Below are 18,577 nucleotides of genomic sequence, written 5' to 3'. Positions count from 1 at the left end.
CTCTCGATTCATTTAGCGTCTCTTTCTTTAGTAAACTCATGAATAGTAAAAATTTAAAGCATGTTGGGCGTGGACTGAAGGGAAACGAGTACTCATATTTTCTGAGTCATCACGGTCATCTGACATTTTTGTCATGAACAGCTTGTACCAGGACTGCACAGTACCAGGTTTCTGTGTACCACATGTGACCACATGGGGTGTAGAAAACCACTAACAAACACATGACTCTGTCTTGTTTATCTGGATAATCTCATTAGTTTTAATGAAAACGCCACGTCTCAGACAACACTGATAGCTCGCTTCACTTTACTGTTTTTCTGCAAACAGTATCTTATTGGGTCACTGTATGGTCAACCCCGGCTTATCATTTGGGTGATGCTCTTTCAGGTACTATCGTTGTACCTTGGACAGTGGTTTGTACCTAACAGAGACCAGCGCTGAATCTCGAGGAACACTTTTGTTCTTTAATGTAATGCTGGAAAAATTAAGCATAGTAACAACAATAGAAAGTGCATGCTGGGCACAGGGGTAATCACTTAGAAACAGAAACAAAGAAACCAAAGAATCAGACCAAGCTCGGTGAGAATAAATGGCACACAAAGATTTGGACCCAGAACTTCATCCCGTGTGACCGTAATAAGACAGATACAGAATCAGATATGTCAGAATACACTAAATATGTTCATTTATAAGTTGAAGACTTATTCATTATTATTATTTGTACCTAATCTCCTTTTCTGTAGGACTAAATTCTGACTAGCAGCTGACATGACACCTTAAAAGTCTTGAACAAACTGTGAAAATATGCAGCCTTTACTGCTTTGTTATGTACCTTTTTTGGCACTTGGAAAACATAATTTACGGTTCAGTAATTCGTCCGAGGGAGAGCTTGCACTTGTATTGACAGAAATGTACTTTCACTGAAACCTTTATCTCTGAGAACAGAGTTATGTAATGAGTTCTACAGATTTTTCTACCTGAGAGGATATTCTGTCTGTTTTACATGTTTTGTGCATGTGAGATCTCTTTGCTCTGCTGTTTTCATGGCTCTAAACCTTTGACCTAGTTTGGGACTGAGTTCTAGGAAAGCAGAGCAGTGCGACAGAACTGTGGCTTGTTTATCCATGGAAGGAGCCCAGACAGGGAAAGAAACCCTATCTGCACCCCACCTGCCCGCAGAGCCCCTAACGCTCCCTCTATACTGTAAGGACTGTGGGTCCTCTATAATAGCTTATGTGCACTCTGGTAAACAGATTATTCCCAACGCCAACACCACTGAACATTGCACCATGTTTATCAGTATTTTGCTATTTTTCACCGTCAGTTTTCTTTACGACGGTTAAAAGACTTTATGAGGTTTTACAAAATGAGATGCTAAGGCATTTTGTGTGTTTGAGGAATGCCTTGAATTAAAAAATGACCCTTTAAAGCTGGACCAACCACTGTGCTTGGAACAATTTAAGAGGCATAAACCTGGGAGCAGCAAGGAAAATAGTTTTAAAGCATTCTATAAGTCACAAGAATCTGCATAGAGAGGCTTTGAAGTTTCTTACATCCAATTTAATATAAATTCACAAAAGAGTGTCTTAAAGATTCTTGGCCCATGCTTTTAACAGCTCTCTGAGGAAAACTAAGCACTTTCATAATGCCAGAGGTGGCTTTCTTTGGCGATATGATGTGGGAATATGAATCAGGAGGGTCTGTATGCACGGACAAAATATAAGAGATGTATATGAGACTAGATAAACAGGGAAGGAAATCCCGAACACAATTTTCTCATACAGATTTGTATGTTTTTATTCAAAAACTTTATTTTAAAAAAATGTGCATTAACATTTCATAATATTAACAAGGTTACAATATCATAACATATCATAAAAATGTCAGATCTTCTCTGTGGATAGTGTGGAATCTTAAAAACATGACGTGCTGATTTTTGTGTGCAATATGAAATACAATGAGAGTCGCCTGCATATTAAAGTGAACAGTTGAAAAATGAGATGAGATGAGAATGTCATAGATTTCCGAGTGACATGAGATAGTTTTCTCCCTTTTAGTTGAAACCAAATAAAGTATTTCCTTTTAAAGCACCATGGGGCGATCGTGGCTCAAGAGTTGGGAGTTTGCCTTGTAAATCGGAAGGTTGCCGGTTCGAGCCCCGGCTTGGATAGTCTCGGTCGTTGTGTCCTTGGGCAAGACACTTCACCCGTTCCCTACTGGTGGTGGTCAGAGGGCCCGGTGGCGCCAGTGTCCGGCAGCCTCGCCTCTGTCAGTGCGCCCCAGGGTGGCTGTGGCTACAATGTAGCTGCCATCACCAGTGTGTGAATGGGTGGATGACTGGATATGTAAAGCGCTTTGGGGTCCTTAGGGACTAGTAAAGCGCTATATAAATACAGGCCATTTACCCTTGAAATATTTACCAAGACTTCATTTGTTTTTCCACTAAAATGAAAATTATTTTCATAAAAAGCGGAGTTTACTCTTTATATAACTTCCAGCAGCAGGGATTTCCTGTCGTTGGATCTGAGCTCTCTGCAGTTGCTGAAAATGTTCAAAACAGCTGTCTCGATAGAGAAAAGGTGCTCATCCTCCACCTCCGGACAGTGGTGCCTCATAAATTCTGCAAGGCGGACCAGGTACTCAATGTTGTGGCCGGTGTTGCCTCTGCAGATGGCAATCTGGGCGGCAATCTCCCCGTCCGAGGCCGGCCCGAGGTAGATGGGGTTGTCAGGTGTGGCGATGTAAACAAGGGACAACACTGAACCGTGACCGTCTTTAGGAATGAATTCCACCATCTCTGTTATGTACCCGCCCTGGACAACCTCTCTCATGTTTAAATACTGAAGAGACGCTTCGACCTGGCACTCAGTCACTTCATAGGCCACGCCCCACGTGCAAGCCTGCAGAGTACAAACAGGTGGAGGTTGACACACTTGCAACACTTGCAAGACTTGACTTTGTGAACATATTCAGAGAGAAAAACCTAAAAATAAAACTACAGTGTTTTGGTTTGTCAAACAACATTGATTGAGCCTATAGGATGTTATTTAAAGTCCAGTTTTTACTTGACCCAGTGCCAGAATTGAATAGAAATTAGAACATTAAACAGTAGAACAAACAGTAGACAACCAGTAAATAATGGGTTTAACATTTTCCCTGTTTATCACGCCACAGTTACAGTTTATTGCAACACATCACACAAAAACTCATAATCAGAAAGGTGGAAAGTTTAAAATAGCAAAGTTATTCTTTTAGTGTGATTGGCCGGTTAGCTAATTATTTTCTGAGCAGAGTTATTACTTGTTATTTGTTTTTATTTGTCACTTGTATTGCAATACATCTGAGAAGACCAGTGACTCACAGTCAGACATTCCAGTCTGAGTAAACAACACAGCCTCATCGGGCTTGTTGTGCTGACATTTAAAAAAAGAAAGAAGAAGAAGATATTTTTAAGATATTTTAGTTTTAGTTTTGCTTTTTAAGGGTTATAGAATTTCTGAATCCACTGCTTTACTTACACATTCAATATTTAAGTGGTTCACTCACCTCCTCATCTGCTATTAGTGTGACAACTCTGGCTGGCTGTAGAGAGCAAAAACACCGACAGTGAGAACTCAACAACCAACAAGAAAATGCTTCATACTTCACAACAACATACTGTAGCCTACATCTAAAAATGCACGAGCGAACTCCTAAAGGATCAGAATCAGCAGGAAATACTTGTGTTCCAGGTGTGGCTGCAAATCTCACCTTTTCCTTGTCCCCTCGATGAAAGTCATCTCCGTGCCAGAACCGTCTCTTGTATCCTCTAATGTACCCTATTTTTCTTCTCTTGTGTTCAAAATCGGGTTTCCACACTAGGGAGCCATAGCCAAATATCCACAGGCTGCTCTTTTCCTTTATAATGTCCTGAGGTTTCATTGTAGGCACTTAACTTCGTTTGGGAAGAGAAAAAACAAAAGTCCACAAGTAGCTGCTCGATGTTATTTCCAGTCTTCTACGACCTCATAGAGTCTCATACATCAGGCTGCTCCTATATATAGATATATAGATAAATAAAGCGCTGAAAGGAGGAACCATCTTTCACGTCACAATGATCATTACATCAGTAATTAGTCAGTGTCATCAAAATGCAAATACTGTCCATTCCTCCTTAGTATACCGACGTGCACACATGTGTATTTGTTGATCAAAGTACGTCAGAGAGACACGACCTTGGCCAATTAAATAGAAGGGGCGGGGCTCTTTTGTGGCGACGCCTCGCCTAAGTTTTGAGTCGTTGCGCATGAGAACACGCAAGCACCCGGGGCAGGGAAATAAGAAGAATAAGCAGATATATTTTAAAGAAAAGAAGAAAGAAACTGTCTTTGTTTCTAACGTTTTAATCTTTATGAGCACTTTCAATATACAGCATAGGGTCAAACTCATAGTGCAGAGGTAATCACATTACCTATAAATAGCCGGGACTGTTATATCTGTGCTCTCTTAAGCTCATTAGGTATCTGTGTTCTCTATAGACGAGCTTAACACCGCAGTGGCTGATAACTGAGATCAGTTTGTCCTCTGTAAGTCGGTGAGGATGATATTTGATGGGTTAAGAAAGGAGAGAACTACTTTCTTGTTACTTCACATAAAACCTACTGCCACCAGGTGGTTGTGAAAGACATGGCTCTTTACTTGAGAGAAACATCAGCCTGGTGCTTTGATATTGGCTGAAGGCTGGGTTAAGTAAGTAAAGTGTTAGATCTCCAAAGAGAGGGTGCAATTGTTATTAGTCCCTGTGTGCATCATGGAGCCTTGGCTGCGGGGCCCTTTGTTTGCTGTGATCATGCGCCATTAGTTCGAGGACATATAGATTTTCTCCGCGCACTAGTTTTGCTGTGTTTCTCACACCTTTCACCTTTCAGTCAGCTACAAGAATCAATTATTGATCATTATAGACGCAGATATCAAGAGATGCAGCAGTTCCAAGATCCATTTAAGCAGAAAAGACAACAAGGACTCTTTATTATGACATACAGACTTTTAAATATATATATATATATATATATATATATATATATATATATATATATATATATATATATATATATATATATATATATATATATATATATATATATATATATGTTTGAGTATTTTCTTACATTTCCTGCCAATTACAATGCTGCCCACTGAATGATTGCTAGCACAATGATTTCATATCACGCAGACACAGATCTCATAGACATAGTATCATCAGAAGAAGCTACCAGGCCAAATATTACTGCATCTATAGACAATGACGTCACTTTCACACCAGGCGACACAAATAAAGCTTCTAGATGATTCCAACATTTAATTTAGGATCTCTATTCGACCAGATGGACACTCAACCGACGAAGACCGACAAACAAACAGTGTACCAGATATGTAGTTCTTGTTTCTTTTCATAGCAAAAATAATAACAATACAATAAAAACACCAAAACAAAAACACTTTAAAAATATATTCACCTTTGCGAGGCATCAACTTAAAAACAGATGTACAAGTCATACTTCTAATCTCAACATATAAATATACACTATATACAAAATAATCTTATAAAACATAGAAAGAGAAAAATCAGTGCTTCATATACTTAAATTACTAATGAAATACTAATCTTACAAAATAACATTATTGATTCAGTAATTTCCATTAAAGGCGTTCTCGGTACGATAGTCACAACATGTATTTCTTTGTCTTGATTTAAGGGGGATTTTGCATAAAGTAAAACAAGGCCTTATTATGAGTTTTCCCTGCACGGCGCTTTAGCATATTGCATCATTTGATCTTTCACACAAAGAAATCAAGATAAGCAGGGCACAACAATTCCCTTTAAAAAAGGGGGTATAAGGCTTTGTGATCAAGGCTGAATACATTCTTTATAAAACGGATTGAATTTTCAAACGATAATCCTAAACATCTCTCAAAAATGAACCGTTTTCAGTAGTTTTCTTTTTTTCAGTCCCTTTTTCTTTTCTTCTTTAGCACAATGCTGGTTTTTGTTTGCATAGCGCGTCGCAGGTCAGATGAAATGGAAAAAAAAGCCGGCTCCATCCACATTCCCGTTGGCGGTGAGTTGATTTGTTTGATTGCCGATTACTGCAATAAGATGGAAAGCGTCCATCGGGATAGCCCGCTTCTTCCACTCAGCATGCGGGCACACGCATCTTGGCCCGTTGCCCTCGGAGGAACTTGAACAGAGCGGACGAGGTTGCTAGAGCAAGCCTGATTGGCTCATTATTTCCCTTTTAAAAAAAAAAAGAAATCCCAGTCTTTACATTCGCACATAGATTAGTAGCTTTACTTCTATTGCATTCAGAGAGCACACAAGCTCTATCCAGTTATCAAGTTTTCAAGAGCAGCAACTTGCGTTTAAATAAATCCCAGTCTTTCCACACTTGTAAACAGTCCACAAGAAATCCAATGTTGACGATGAATAATATATTCAATTTATTATACCTGAAAGAGACAGAGTCCAAACATTTAGTGACAATCACAGCAACACGTGCAAGATCTAAATGACCAGTTATTAAAGGGCTGGAACAAGTAAATAGATTTACCTCAGTTGCAATGATGCATTCATTTTTCTCTTCTGCTATTACAAAGACAGACTGGTACATTGAATCTCCAGAAGAACTTATTGTAGATATTCTACACTCTGGTCTCTCACTGTAAAGACACAACATGTCAGGCACACGGCACAAAAACAGTGCATGGTGGTATAAGTCAACATATGCATCTCTTCTCATCCACCTACCTGTACATTCTACTTAAATGTTTCGTGTCTTCTATTGACTTTTCACAGTTTTCATCTTTGTCCACAAGGGACAGTTCATCCTTGTACCTCGCGGAGGGTTTATAGTCCAGGTGGTAGTGGTTGATGCATTTGTGATTAGACTTTTCCCTGGGACAGTCCACCTCCAATTCAAACTTTTTATTGGTGTTCTTGAGCTCTAGAGTAGAGATGAGGTTCTCCTTCTGAAGGTCAACCTTGGAGAGGTTGTTCATGGTGTCCGAGTCCTGCTCCTTATCCTTCTGCTTCTTGATGTGCCCCATCACTGCCACTGCCATGCACAAAAGCAACAGAGCAGCCACTACGCCCACACCCAAAACGATGGCTACCAACTTTTGCTTCTCACTGGACTCCCAGCTTATTGTGGGGCTGGGGGTGTTGGCTTGATGCTCACTGTTGAACTGGCACTGAGGGCCGCTGTAATGGGCCGGGCAGATGCAGGTGGACTGGCCTTTGGCTCCTGTGGTGCAAGTCCCTCCATTGAGGCAGGGTTGAGAAGCACAGTAGTCTGTGGGCTTGTCGCAGTGGCGGCCTGTATACCCTAGGGGACAGGTGCAGGTGTAGTCGTTGATGCGATCTATGCAGGTGGAGCCGTTTGCGCAGGGGTTTGCGGCGCACTCGTCGACATTGATCTCGCAGCGCGGTCCCGTGAAACCTGAGCGACAGCTGCACACTCGGAGGTTACCGCGGACCACGCAGTGTCCACCTGTGCAAAAAACACCATCATTATTGATTACTGCTGATGTAGAAATACAGCACCATACATGCTTTTGCAGTGATGTGCGTCTGGTCTCTTACCATTGGTGCATTGCAGTGAGGTACATTTGTCCACTTTCTTCTCACAGTTAAGTCCAGTGTATCCTGGTGGACACTCGCATGTGTAACTACGGCCATTATCTTTCTCTTGGCATGTGCCACCTTGGAAGCATGGTTTGTCTGCACAAGTGAGCACCCTGTGTTCACAGTGTTGTCCTTCGAATCCCTGCGGACACTCACACCTATACCCATCCTCAGAGTCCTGCAGGAGAAAAGATATAAGGTTTTTTTTTAAAAAACCCTCCGTGTCAGACGTTTTTTATCACATCCTGTTCACGACTGCCCCAACAAACCCCATTATCCTTAGACCAAATTCTATTTACAGTACATCGTCTGTGAACTGGGTCACCCACTGACTTGACAATCGATAGCATCCTCCTGGACAAGCAGATAGACGGAGGCAAAAACAAAAACAGGAAAGCCTGTGTTGTGGGAAAGGAGAGAGAGAGGCTTCCGGACTCACCAGGCAGCGACCTCCGTTGTGGCAGGTCTGCCTGTCACATTCCCTGACCTCCGAGTCGCAGTTAACCCCGGTGAAGCCTGGCAGGCAGGTGCAGGTGTAGCTGCCCTGGCCTGTGTTCAAGCACGTGGCCCCATTTGCGCAGGGTTTATGGTGGGTGCAGTAGTTCAGGTCTGTAAACAAACAGGAGAAAACGTGATTACTGGAACCAAAAGGAGGGATTGCATCAAATGAGCCAGACATTTTCTGCTTTTTGCATTATCCTTTGAGACAAAGACGTCTGGAGTCGCTTTCTAATTCACTCACCTTGGTCACAGAAGATGCCCCCCCAGCCTTCTTTGCAATTGCACTGCCAAGCCTCTTTACAGGTACCGTGTTTACAGGACGGGTGGATTTTACACACATCACAAAAGAGACCCTGCCAGCCCTGTCTGCATCTGTTCACACAAAATATAATAGCTGGATCACACACAAATCAACTTTCATCTGCTCACTCACATACAAGAGCTACAACAAGCCTGACAAAAGGGGAACAATAGTGAAAAAAGGTCCCCTTGTGCTTTGAATACTTTATATTTCTCATGACTAGGGTTGACTTTTATTTACCCTTTTCGTTGGCTAATTGTGGAGGGACACCAAACCAAAGTGAATACTCACTTGCACTCTCCAGGTAATGTGCAGTTTCCGTTCCTTTCATTGCAGCCTTCAAGACAGATTGCTGAGAGAGGGGGGGGGGGGGGGGGGATAATTTAGTGTTATTAACTTATTAGGCAATTATTAAAACAGTATTTATTTATTTTACTCGCTGGTGTATCAATAAAAACGATTTCCTGTTGAGTGTCGCGAGGCACACTGACTTTGCATGATTTTTAATTTTTCATTAATTTATTTTTTGCACTGTTGGTTAGAGCGGAGCAGATGTTTGCTCTAAAAAAAAAAGAAAGAAAAGGGGGGGGGGGGGAAGCAGGACAGCTGCCCCATTGTTACGGGCGCACTGTTCGAGCCCCGTGTGCAGCTGCCGCCCCACACCGCCTCCACAATAGGGCCTGCAATTTAGTGGCGCGTGGCGGGCGATAATGCCGCGATTAACCCCGACGCGTGCTGCCGAGCGACCACCGCCCTGGATTAAATCTCACGCGCCCAGAAAGAAAGCAGCATCAAGTTAGTTGTCGTCAGATTTCACCTGAACCTCACTTGTGCGCAAATTGTGCCCTGCTTCCTCGCGTCCCACGCACACCTGTGATCATGTGGCTTAACAGGTCATTTAATATGGGCCAAATGAAGTCAAGAAAAAGAAAAATTGGAAGGATTGAGAGAAAAACAAATGTACAGAACCTCCCTTATCTTCCTTTGTAACTACCTAATATAAAGCTGTTAATGGCCTGTGTTTTTTGCTCCATTTAGGACTAATGCGCAAGCAGCCTTCCTGAAATCTGACTCATGACCTTTTATACAAACAAAGAAAAGTGCCCATATGGTGTCTTCACTCTTGCTTACGTTCTTGGCAGTATTCTCCCCTCCATCCCGGCAGACAGGCTTCTTCCCCATCAGGCTTGCAGGTGAAGTGGCCAAAACGGTCGTCTCTTGGAGCGCATCTTTTGGAACAAGTGGCCCCGTAGTAATTTTCATTGCAGATGAACCGGTATGAGTAACGTAGCTCCGTCTGCCTCCCGCTGAGCACATCCTTGGACCACTCACGCCCTATTCCCAACTGCCTTTGGATGGTAAAATAACTAATCAAGAATTCGGGGTTGGTGGTATCTGTGAATAAAACAGAAAAAAACATTTAATCCTATTTAGGCCACAAACTGGCTCACATGAGAGACTGTTTAAAATTTAGGCTGCTCTATGACGTTAACACATCTAACAATTATAAATTTTAACATGATACACAATTTAAGAGGCATACTTAAAAGGCCTCCTCAAATTCCCCTTGCCGTCACTTCTCGCCATTACGCGCTGCGTTCACAGAGATTAAAAAGAAAAGAAAAAAGAAAAAAAAAGGTGTAAAATCCAGGAAAAGCCTGTCATGGGACTTTTGGCAAGGGTTCAAATTCTCATTTAAGCGATGTACACTTTCCCATGCCTGCCAAAAATAAATCAAGGGAAGTACGATTGTGTTTGGCGAGATTTGATTGCAAAGGATTGTCGTGTGACTCATGACATCCTAACAAACACGAACCCATGACGCTGAAACACCAGATGCGTTTGCCAGCACTTCATACGTTCATCACGTTTCTGATAAAAGCGGACTTTTCAGTAACAAGTAAAGCAAGTTACACCCACAATGCCTCCCTCTAGTGGCGAAAACCCAATAAACATCTCCTCACCTCCGGGCTGCTCCGCTGCAGGAGAATACCAGGCTTCAATAACTAAGGAGAAAGCACCCTGTGGGGACAAATGAGGGAAACAATGGTCACAAAACAACCTGAAGATCTCATATCTTTAGCTTTGTTTGGATGAAACGGGGTTTGGGGCACAACACTTTACATATATATAAAAGAAAGCAGTTGCACTTAATTCAAATGATCCCGGCAACAGATATAGGGACTGGATTGTGTCCTACATGAGTTCACATAGTTGAACGCAGACTCAGTTTTAGGCAAAGGATAAAACAAGTCCTCTGACCCTTAAGCGTAGTTTAAATGGCACAAAAACGTTGCATTTAATTGGTGTGACAAAAGCTAAGTACTATATGCAAAATACATTTCAGAGTGTTGTTTGGTAGAAGCATTTTTCAGCACTCATCAGCTGTGAAGAGCGCATTTTTAAACGTGTAGATTTGGTTTGGTTTCTGCGTAAAAGCGTCAGACGAGTGCGCCCGACAGGACAGGTGCTCTTACCGGCCAGGTGAAGTTGAGCGGCAGGCGTAGCCTGGCGTCCGGCCGGATGCTGAAGGAGTCGGTGCCCAGAATAGGTGTGCTGGCGTTGGCAAATATGCAGTTTCCAGGAGACACCTCCTTCTGGAAATTCTTCAAACAAACCTTGAAATAAGTCCTGCAGCCACTCATGCCGCAGCTAAGCCCATTTGCCAGCAAACCTTTCGTGTTCTGAAAATGATTCAGCTCTATCTCGAACACACCCGTTCCGAAAACCTAGAAGGAAATGAAGAGTGAGCACAGAAAAATACATTTTTCCCAAAATATAAACGCAAAGATTTAAAAAACAAAAATACCTGAGTAGATACTGTAATAACTATTGCGAGGACAGATGTGAACCAAACGGCCATCCTTTAGTTTTATGTGCGTATCCTTAAAAAACAGTTTGTCCTCCCACAAAAAGACGCTCCTATTCCAAAAATGCAGTGATGATAAAATAAAGTGATCAGAATAAATAGAATCCTTTTCTTTTCCTCCAAAGCCTGTAGGACAAGATCCAGCTCCACAATCAGTATCCAGAAGAAGAAGTTGGGAAAAGACCGAGTTATCCGTGTGCTTGAGGTTAGACAAATATCAGTAACGTCAATATCCACAAGTGACTCATTCTGCGGTCTTTATGTTGCCCATCCATCGTGCCGGTTAGTTGTTGTTTGAGTTTGCTGTGCTGATGTGAGCCTTGTTTTGCCAACAGTGATGCGGGCATGTGGCGGAGCATCAGCGCATAGTGACTCCCAGTGAAGGATGCTTGACGTCCCTCCTCAGTTTTTATACGCCGTTACAGACAATGTCAGTGGGTAAACACCGCCCACTCCCCTCTCCACTTTTTTTTTTTTTGGTGTGTGTGTGTTTCTCTTTCTCTCTCACACATGGAGTGTCATTAACATGTATAATGATTTTTAGAGGAGTTTGTTGCTTAAAATAAGCGATTTTCTGTGCTTTCATACGCTGTTTATGCGTAAACTAAAATTCAATAGTAGGTTGTTGGGGTTTTTTTCTGGGGGAGGGGGGAGGGGGGGTTTCATAGTGTTAATATAGATGAAGCTTTCAGGCATCCAGAATTTCTAGATTCACTGTTGCTGTCTTCAGGGGTCACTGCTTGTGTCTCTTTCTTTTCCCCTGTGTTTATTTTAGAAGATGGAGCAGGAGACAGCCCTCCCCAAAATGGATTTAAATGTTAAACACGTGGTGTCACTCATAAATCAGATGAGGAACCCACGATTTTTGAGACCAAGACCCTCATATAAAGTAAAATATTAAGTCCATTTCTATAAATGGGCAGTTATCATGTGAAACGCTTATGTGTGGACAAACACAAAGCTGAGATTGTCCTCTAGCTGAGCACTGTTTGTTGAACTAACATCCACATGGCAGCTGAAAAACAGTCTTCTTCTTTCAAGTGTGTGCATAATTGTTCCAAGAGGGAAAAGAAAAATGAACTCAAAGCAGTATATGAAGGCGGCAGAGCAAATAAATTCACACGCCATATGCAATTTTATCTCATGAAAACTCACGCTGAGCGCAGGCATTGTTACCTTTATCACCCCTGCAGCAGGCCAACTTGTCTGGGAGGATTTACAGTGAGGGAACAGGATTTAGTAACCGTTCCCTGGCCATGAAGGTGTGTGGCTGAACGGCTCTCCTGCAGAGATGACATCATCTTTAACCCCCCCCACCTTTGACTTATAGGTTTGAGGTTCCACTTTTGGGCAGAGACAATGGACTATTGAGTTTGGAGGAGTGTGAGTAATAGACCCAGACATCTCATACTTCTCCTGTATTGAAGCATTTGGCGTTCCCACCATTGACTGAATCACACAGATCCTGCAGTGGTGCATCAGTGCAGCCTCGTACAGTGCCTGCTTTCAACCATGCACTCTTGCTCTGCTTTGTGTCAAAAAGGACCCGAATTTGCTTATCTACAGGGCATCTCGCTGGTATATATGGCTTCCACAGAGCCTCATCAATCTCTTAAGACATGTGTAATGGTGTGCCTGCCTTCCCTTCATACACATCAAAACACCCGTACACTTTAATATTTGATGGAGTCTGGCTAAGGTTTCTCAAGCGCAGCTCAGGTTTCAATTCCTTGTAAAGTAATTGGACTGTGCTAAACACGCAGCGATGCTTGGATTGGAACGTCTTGGTGCAACGCAAGTGAAAACGCTGGCTTGGTTGAAATACGGGGAAGTGCCTTTGGGGTGATGCACTCACCAGACTTTGTTAATATTTACAAATTGTGATTTTATCACTGTCGTTATATTATTATTGTTACTATTATCTAAATGGGGAGAAACCCTGACCTCGATTAATACGGACATTTTAGTCCTTAGCTCTATGAGTTATTTACTCCTGGCCAATGCAAACAATAGGATAACAGAGTCTTTTCTGCTGTGCTGCTCTAGAATAAACACAACCATGGAAACAGACATCGGCCCACCGCAGTTTCATCTGCGGCCTTGCCTGGGACATCATTTTTCTTTGTGACAGTATTTTGTAAAGCCGACTCGTGATTGTTCTATGTATATATTTAGCTGGCATCCATGGAAAATGAAGAGATATGAAAGCGGCTGCTGACTCATTTTGGACTTATTGGCAAGCTGCTATTGGTGAGAAACTGCTTGATGCAATTGTTTAGATCATCGGAAGTCTCAATTATTTATTCATTTTGTCCCAGGAAACCTTGCTCATACGTTATAGGTTTTAAGAGGCCGGCCATCCAATCAGGTGTGCACTGTTTGTACGTTTATAGAGCAGGTTTGCTTGTTTGTTTGTTTTTATTAAATACGTGTGAGGATATGAGTCGGAGCATGCTTACTCAAAAGTATGCGACCACTGTCAATACACTGTTGTACTTGTTATTTACAAAACACATCGAGCCTATTGTGTCCCTCATGAAGTTAACAGAGATCAAAGACTTTCTTAAATTAATTTTTCATTCGCTAAATGTCACTAAGTATTTACTGTAAATTTGCACTGGACAATGAACCTTATACCTAAGTGAAAATCCACTTGACTGATATGAAAACATTAAGCTCAGTGGGGTCATGTGTCAGTTTTAGATCCAGTTGGAAGCATTTTTTTTCTTTTCATTACATTATTTTGTCTCATTATACCACAGTCTTGGCCATTGTTCCAGTAGTATCAACAATCTAGTAAAGTGCAGTAGAAAGTTACAAAGCTAACAGATGGCCCCCTTTTAGTTCAGATATCTGGCCTGTTTAATGTGCAGCAGTTTAACACTTCTTTACAGCACATTTGATCTCTATGCCCCAATCTGTCCGGCCAATCAATGGGGCTTTTGATGTGCGCTGCCAGTGGATCTGAGGCTTCTAAGCATGCCGCGCTGGGAGGAGAAATCACCTGCTGTTGCAATTAGAAAAACAAGGGGTGGTTCCATTCTCTCACAGCACCATCCACAGCCTAAGCAGCTCTTATTTTTACGCTAAACATACAGAAAATACCCCCTTAAGGATACAAACCCAAATTGTTCAAACGTTACTGTAAGTCTGGGAGACTTAAAAAAAATTTCTTGAGAGATTACACCAAAGATTAAATGCTTCTAGCTGTAGAGAAGAAAGCATGATTGTGCATGTCTAGCATGATGAAATATAAATCAGCGTGATTTATGTGACACTTTTGGACCTGAGAGTCATTACTGATCAGCTTCTGCATATGTTTGCAAGTTTTTGAACATATGGCCTAAATTACCATGTTAAATATTGCTCTGCATGTCTGTTTTTACTCAGTTTAAACCTTCAGCTTTAATTTAAAGCTCCTGACATTGTGGTTGCCGGTTTAATAAGAGCCCGAGGGGCTGTTGTGGAACTTTCCAGCTACCATCTTCGAAGCTGTTGACAAAACAAAACCATCCCCCACACTTGCACCACAACAATCAACACTATGTGGTCACTGGCACCATGTCGTGAACCATGGAGGTGTCAATAAAGGTTTTTGCTTTGCTGAAAAGATGTCTGTTAGCTAAAAGGCATCCTGCATGCCTTCAGTGTATGATTTATGACTCAGGGCCACGCCTTTTCAACAGGTTCCGCTCAGTTTGAAGCGCTTAAAATGGACCAGATCATGTGTGTAACAGCTGTCTGTGTGCTAGTATGCCCCCCCAAAAAACGGCATAGCACACTCCGCTCTCCCACCATGAGGGTCTGTGATTATTCCAACCACCCCCTCAATGTTCAGTATTGATCTCAACAGAACAGCTCCGCCTTTGACACGTGCAGAGATGCTGGATAATCACCGCATCTGTCAATGTGAGCTTAGCAGTGTCACATCCTGCTGCATTTTTAGCAGATGCATTTCCCTTCTGCCGCTGTATTTTTTAACCATTGTCCTCAAACAGACAATAAATATGAAAAGGACACGGCATGAAAGCCAAACATGTTTTTGTGTCCAGGCAGTTGTTGCATGATTGCCAGTGCAAGGATAGTTGTTTGCGTGGAAGAAGCTACTGTAGCCTTGAGGAAATCCTCCTTTCCCAAAGTCAAAGCATAATTGCTTTACGCAAGCCAAAACCGCACAGCAGGAAGAGGAAAGAGATAAATGGATGTGAGGGAAGAACGTGCTGGTGTGAAGAGGGTTGTTAAAACCACAAGAGCGAGCCAATCGGGGACACCAGACAGAGTATGAATTGGTGTCCCACAATTCACACACTAACCTCATTATTATTGGGTAGGCGAGAACAGGTGCATTAACCTTAATGTTCTGTGCAGTACAAGCTTTTTAATGGTTCTTATTAAACACATTTCACTGAAGTTACTGTGCTTTGAGAATCGGGAAACTACCATCAAAGTAATTGGCAATATTAATCTTCAAAGATGCAAGAGTTTTGGCCTCAGTGTCACCGTAGGGGAAATTCTCAGTAATCACTGAACACCATCAGCGTGATTAGCGTCTGGTAATTTCACCTTGGCATGCCACGCTGTTAGATGCTGTGATCTTGTGTGATAAGGGTCTGTGGTTCTGGTTTAATTATCAAGAGACTTAATGATCTCTTATCTGCTGTTCTTCCTCCACTTCCTGAGCGGGCAAAGGGGGGGGGGGCACATGACCTCTAAAGTACACTACACTTTATTATTGTTTATTTATATAGACGGACCTAGGAATATTTTAGGAGGGTCCGTTGTTTTTTCCTTTGACGATTTGAAGTTCCTAGTTGTCCTTTTCCTTTTCGGTGTATGTATGAATAGTTTCCTACCTTTGCTTTCAATTTCACAAACACAGATTCCTGGGAATTTGTCCCGCTGGAAGTTACACGTGGGAGAGTTATGTTTGTGTGCAATGCACTGAGATGAGTGGCTTATTAGGCGAAAGGCTCAGGTAGTGCGAGGCCTCGCTGTGCTCTCTGGTCCTACCAGAAACTATCAGCGGCCGTCAGAGTGAAATGTGACCTTCTGTTTGGATTCTGTTTAATGAGTTGAACTGAAGTTGACCTCATCACACACGCACACACACAGACCCATCTCCACTCTGCAGGACAAACAACAGATGCAAACCCTTTTGTATAAAGTGATTGTTATCCACGTCAACTTAAGGCTTGGCTGTGATATTAACAGTAGTGCAGCGCACAGATTGCACATGTATACATTTGCACGTCCAGTTTGTGTTCCTGTGGACAGCGAATTAGTGGGCGCTATGCCATGTTTGACATGATTTAGGCCCACTTCTATGCTTACCCAGCCTCAAAACGTGACAGCAGGGGCTTAGAGGGTGCTTGAGTCTGAGCACAGTGGTCAGAAGTCTGTGCGGAGCCTGTTTGTCCAGCAAAGGCTCACTGAGGTTGAATCCTTGCAGATGAGCCCGTGTAGAAGGGCTTCATGTTTACAGTGATGAATATGTTCTCACAGTGTCTTACTAATGGGCTTCAGCAGTGATACACCACTGGGCCTCTGTTCTGATGTCAGGCCTGTTGCGCGAGAGGCTCCCTCGCTGCCAGGCCCTAATAGCTATGGGCTGTTGTTCCAACTTGACCCCACGAGTCCCAAGTTGCCTCCTTTGATTTGCCTCTTACAAGCAATTTTCATATCGCTGTTCAATATCTGACATGTCTCAAGATCTCTATTCCTTCCAGACCATATTCATACAAAAGATGTCATACTTTTAATATAACCTAATTTTAAAAATGCATCGCTCTGCTTTCATTGCATTTTAAAGAAGTAATTTCTCCCTTATGTGGGACCCCCCACCCCCACCCCCATGCAAATCCAGAGGGTAAAAATAATGATTCCTCACTGTCATTTTGTGGCATAGTAACGGATTGATGCATTTGTAAAATACACAAATATGGATTTGCAATGTTATTGTTTCTGGTAGATTTAGATGAATAATTTACTGTACTGTGCAAATTAATCTTTCTACACAGAGTTTGTGTTCTCATACACTCCACAATGATTTAGTAGCGAGGGTGATAAATGACACTGATAGCATGTGTGTAGACTTAGCACATTAGGGCTGTAATTTATTTATCTTGCTGCCCAGCGCTGTTGGAGTGGAATTCTGAACATGTAGCACACATTTCTTGTAAATGGGGTGCCTCTACCAATGTTATGGTGAGTAAAATGCATCAATTCTATTTTTCAAAGTGACCAAAAAGGAAAGATCTTTTATAAGATATAAGATTGTATCTGTCTGCAACTTGCATTGGTGTGTTTGCTTTAATGTAATGAATGAATATTATATATATTGTCGGAGCAGATAAGTCTACCCTCAATCCATCTATTAATTCTCTACTGCTTATCAGGGTCCAGGGCAGCAGCCTACACAGAGGTAGCCAGACCTCGTATACCTCCACCACCTCTAGTTGCTTCACCTCTGAGGATCTAAAAGCAATCACAGACACATATGAAGATGAACTTTGATTGTAACCCAACTGAGTCTTTCAAGTGTCTGATCAGATGCTGGCTTGATGTTAGCCTGTCAGATCAGACGTATATGGGCTTATATGTGCATTTGTGTAGCTTATTTGAAGAACCAAATCAAAAATGCATTGTTCGAGTTGGTGTGCTGGACCATTAAGAGTTGAATGCATGGTGTCCTTTAAAGTTTTACATCCTCAGCAAACAGGTATTAAGATTTAATGAGATCTTTGAGATCTTTTCTCTGGTCGTAGAGGTAAGAAGTGTCCACTGGTTACTTTGTGTCACCCACACTGCTAACAACCATTACCCTTCGCCCTCCACCTCCCGCCCTCTCACCCTCACCCCATCCTCGGCCTTACCCCAAGCCTGGGAGCGGAATTCTGGGAACATTTTTCCATGTGAAATGCCGAGGTCCAGTCAAGGGGTGTGACGCCAGTGCATTGTTCCAGCAGCAAAAAAGGAACCGCTTGTGATGAGGCCAATTCCTGTTGGTCCCAAAAAAACAGGCACTTTCTCACACTGACTTCCTTCCTCATTGGACAGCACAAAACAATCCCAGACCAACCAGCAAAGTGAAAAAGAAAGAAAAAGAAGGGGGAAAAAAAGAACAACAGTGGAGGTAAGCTTTTGTGGAGAAGTATTCTCACCCTGTGCAGGTTTTGTGGCTGGAGCTGGAAACGCACGACTGTCTTGTCAATCTCCAAAATTCACCTGTCTGTCCCATTGAAAGGCG

The 18,577-nt window shown here is 42.3% G+C and overlaps 2 protein-coding genes across 2 annotated transcripts; both read right to left on the bottom strand.

The window, feature by feature from the left end:
- Nucleotides 1–1,779: 1,779 nt before the first annotated feature.
- LOC146552626 (glutathione-specific gamma-glutamylcyclotransferase 1-like) lies at nt 1,780–4,182 on the bottom strand. The gene is made up of 3 exons (XM_085256949.1): nt 3,751–4,182; nt 3,547–3,582; nt 1,780–2,900 (listed from the first exon to the last, which is right to left on the bottom strand). Exons 1-3 carry the CDS (start codon nt 3,919–3,921, stop codon nt 2,484–2,486), a joined length of 624 nt encoding a protein of 207 aa, XP_085113075.1. The 5' UTR covers nt 3,922–4,182; the 3' UTR covers nt 1,780–2,483.
- Nucleotides 4,183–6,280: 2,098 nt separating this feature from the next.
- On the bottom strand, nt 6,281–11,702 carry LOC146552625 (delta-like protein 4). The gene is made up of 11 exons (XM_085257639.1): nt 11,272–11,702; nt 10,940–11,191; nt 10,427–10,484; nt 9,594–9,857; nt 8,754–8,814; nt 8,403–8,533; nt 8,100–8,269; nt 7,619–7,838; nt 6,785–7,526; nt 6,588–6,696; nt 6,281–6,486 (listed from the first exon to the last, which is right to left on the bottom strand). Exons 1-11 carry the CDS (start codon nt 11,323–11,325, stop codon nt 6,481–6,483), a joined length of 2,067 nt encoding a protein of 688 aa, XP_085113765.1. The 5' UTR covers nt 11,326–11,702; the 3' UTR covers nt 6,281–6,480.
- Nucleotides 11,703–18,577: the final 6,875 nt, after the last annotated feature.

The sequence above is a fragment of the Mchenga conophoros genome, linkage group LG19 (assembly GCF_057382185.1).
Source record: "Mchenga conophoros isolate Kocher_MC1m ecotype Shallow Benthic linkage group LG19, M_conophoros_male_GT1.1, whole genome shotgun sequence".
NCBI classification, from domain to species: domain Eukaryota; kingdom Metazoa; phylum Chordata; class Actinopteri; order Cichliformes; family Cichlidae; genus Mchenga; species Mchenga conophoros.
The sequence above is the reverse complement of the archived record's forward strand: the minus strand, read 5'-3'. Positions and strand labels throughout refer to the sequence as shown.

What these genes read in the sequence shown, in the direction of transcription:
- LOC146552626 (XM_085256949.1), bottom strand. Translation starts at nt 3,921, where the DNA reads ATGAAACCTCAGGACATTATAAAGGAAAAGAGCAGCCTGTGGATATTT. An exon ending in ATCGAGGGGACAAGGAAAAG is followed by an intron (nt 3,583 to 3,750) that starts GTGAGATTTGCA and finishes TGCTCTCTACAG; the next exon opens with CCAGCCAGAGTTGTCACACT. An exon ending in CACTAATAGCAGATGAGGAG is followed by an intron (nt 2,901 to 3,546) that starts GTGAGTGAACCA and finishes TGTACTCTGCAG; the next exon opens with GCTTGCACGTGGGGCGTGGC.
- LOC146552625 (XM_085257639.1), bottom strand. Translation starts at nt 11,325, where the DNA reads ATGGCCGTTTGGTTCACATCTGTCCTCGCAATAGTTATTACAGTATCT. An exon ending in CGCTCAACTTCACCTGGCCG is followed by an intron (nt 10,485 to 10,939) that starts GTAAGAGCACCT and finishes TTGTCCCCACAG; the next exon opens with GGTGCTTTCTCCTTAGTTAT. An exon ending in CTCACTGCAATGCACCAATG is followed by an intron (nt 7,527 to 7,618) that starts GTAAGAGACCAG and finishes TTTTTTGCACAG; the next exon opens with GTGGACACTGCGTGGTCCGC.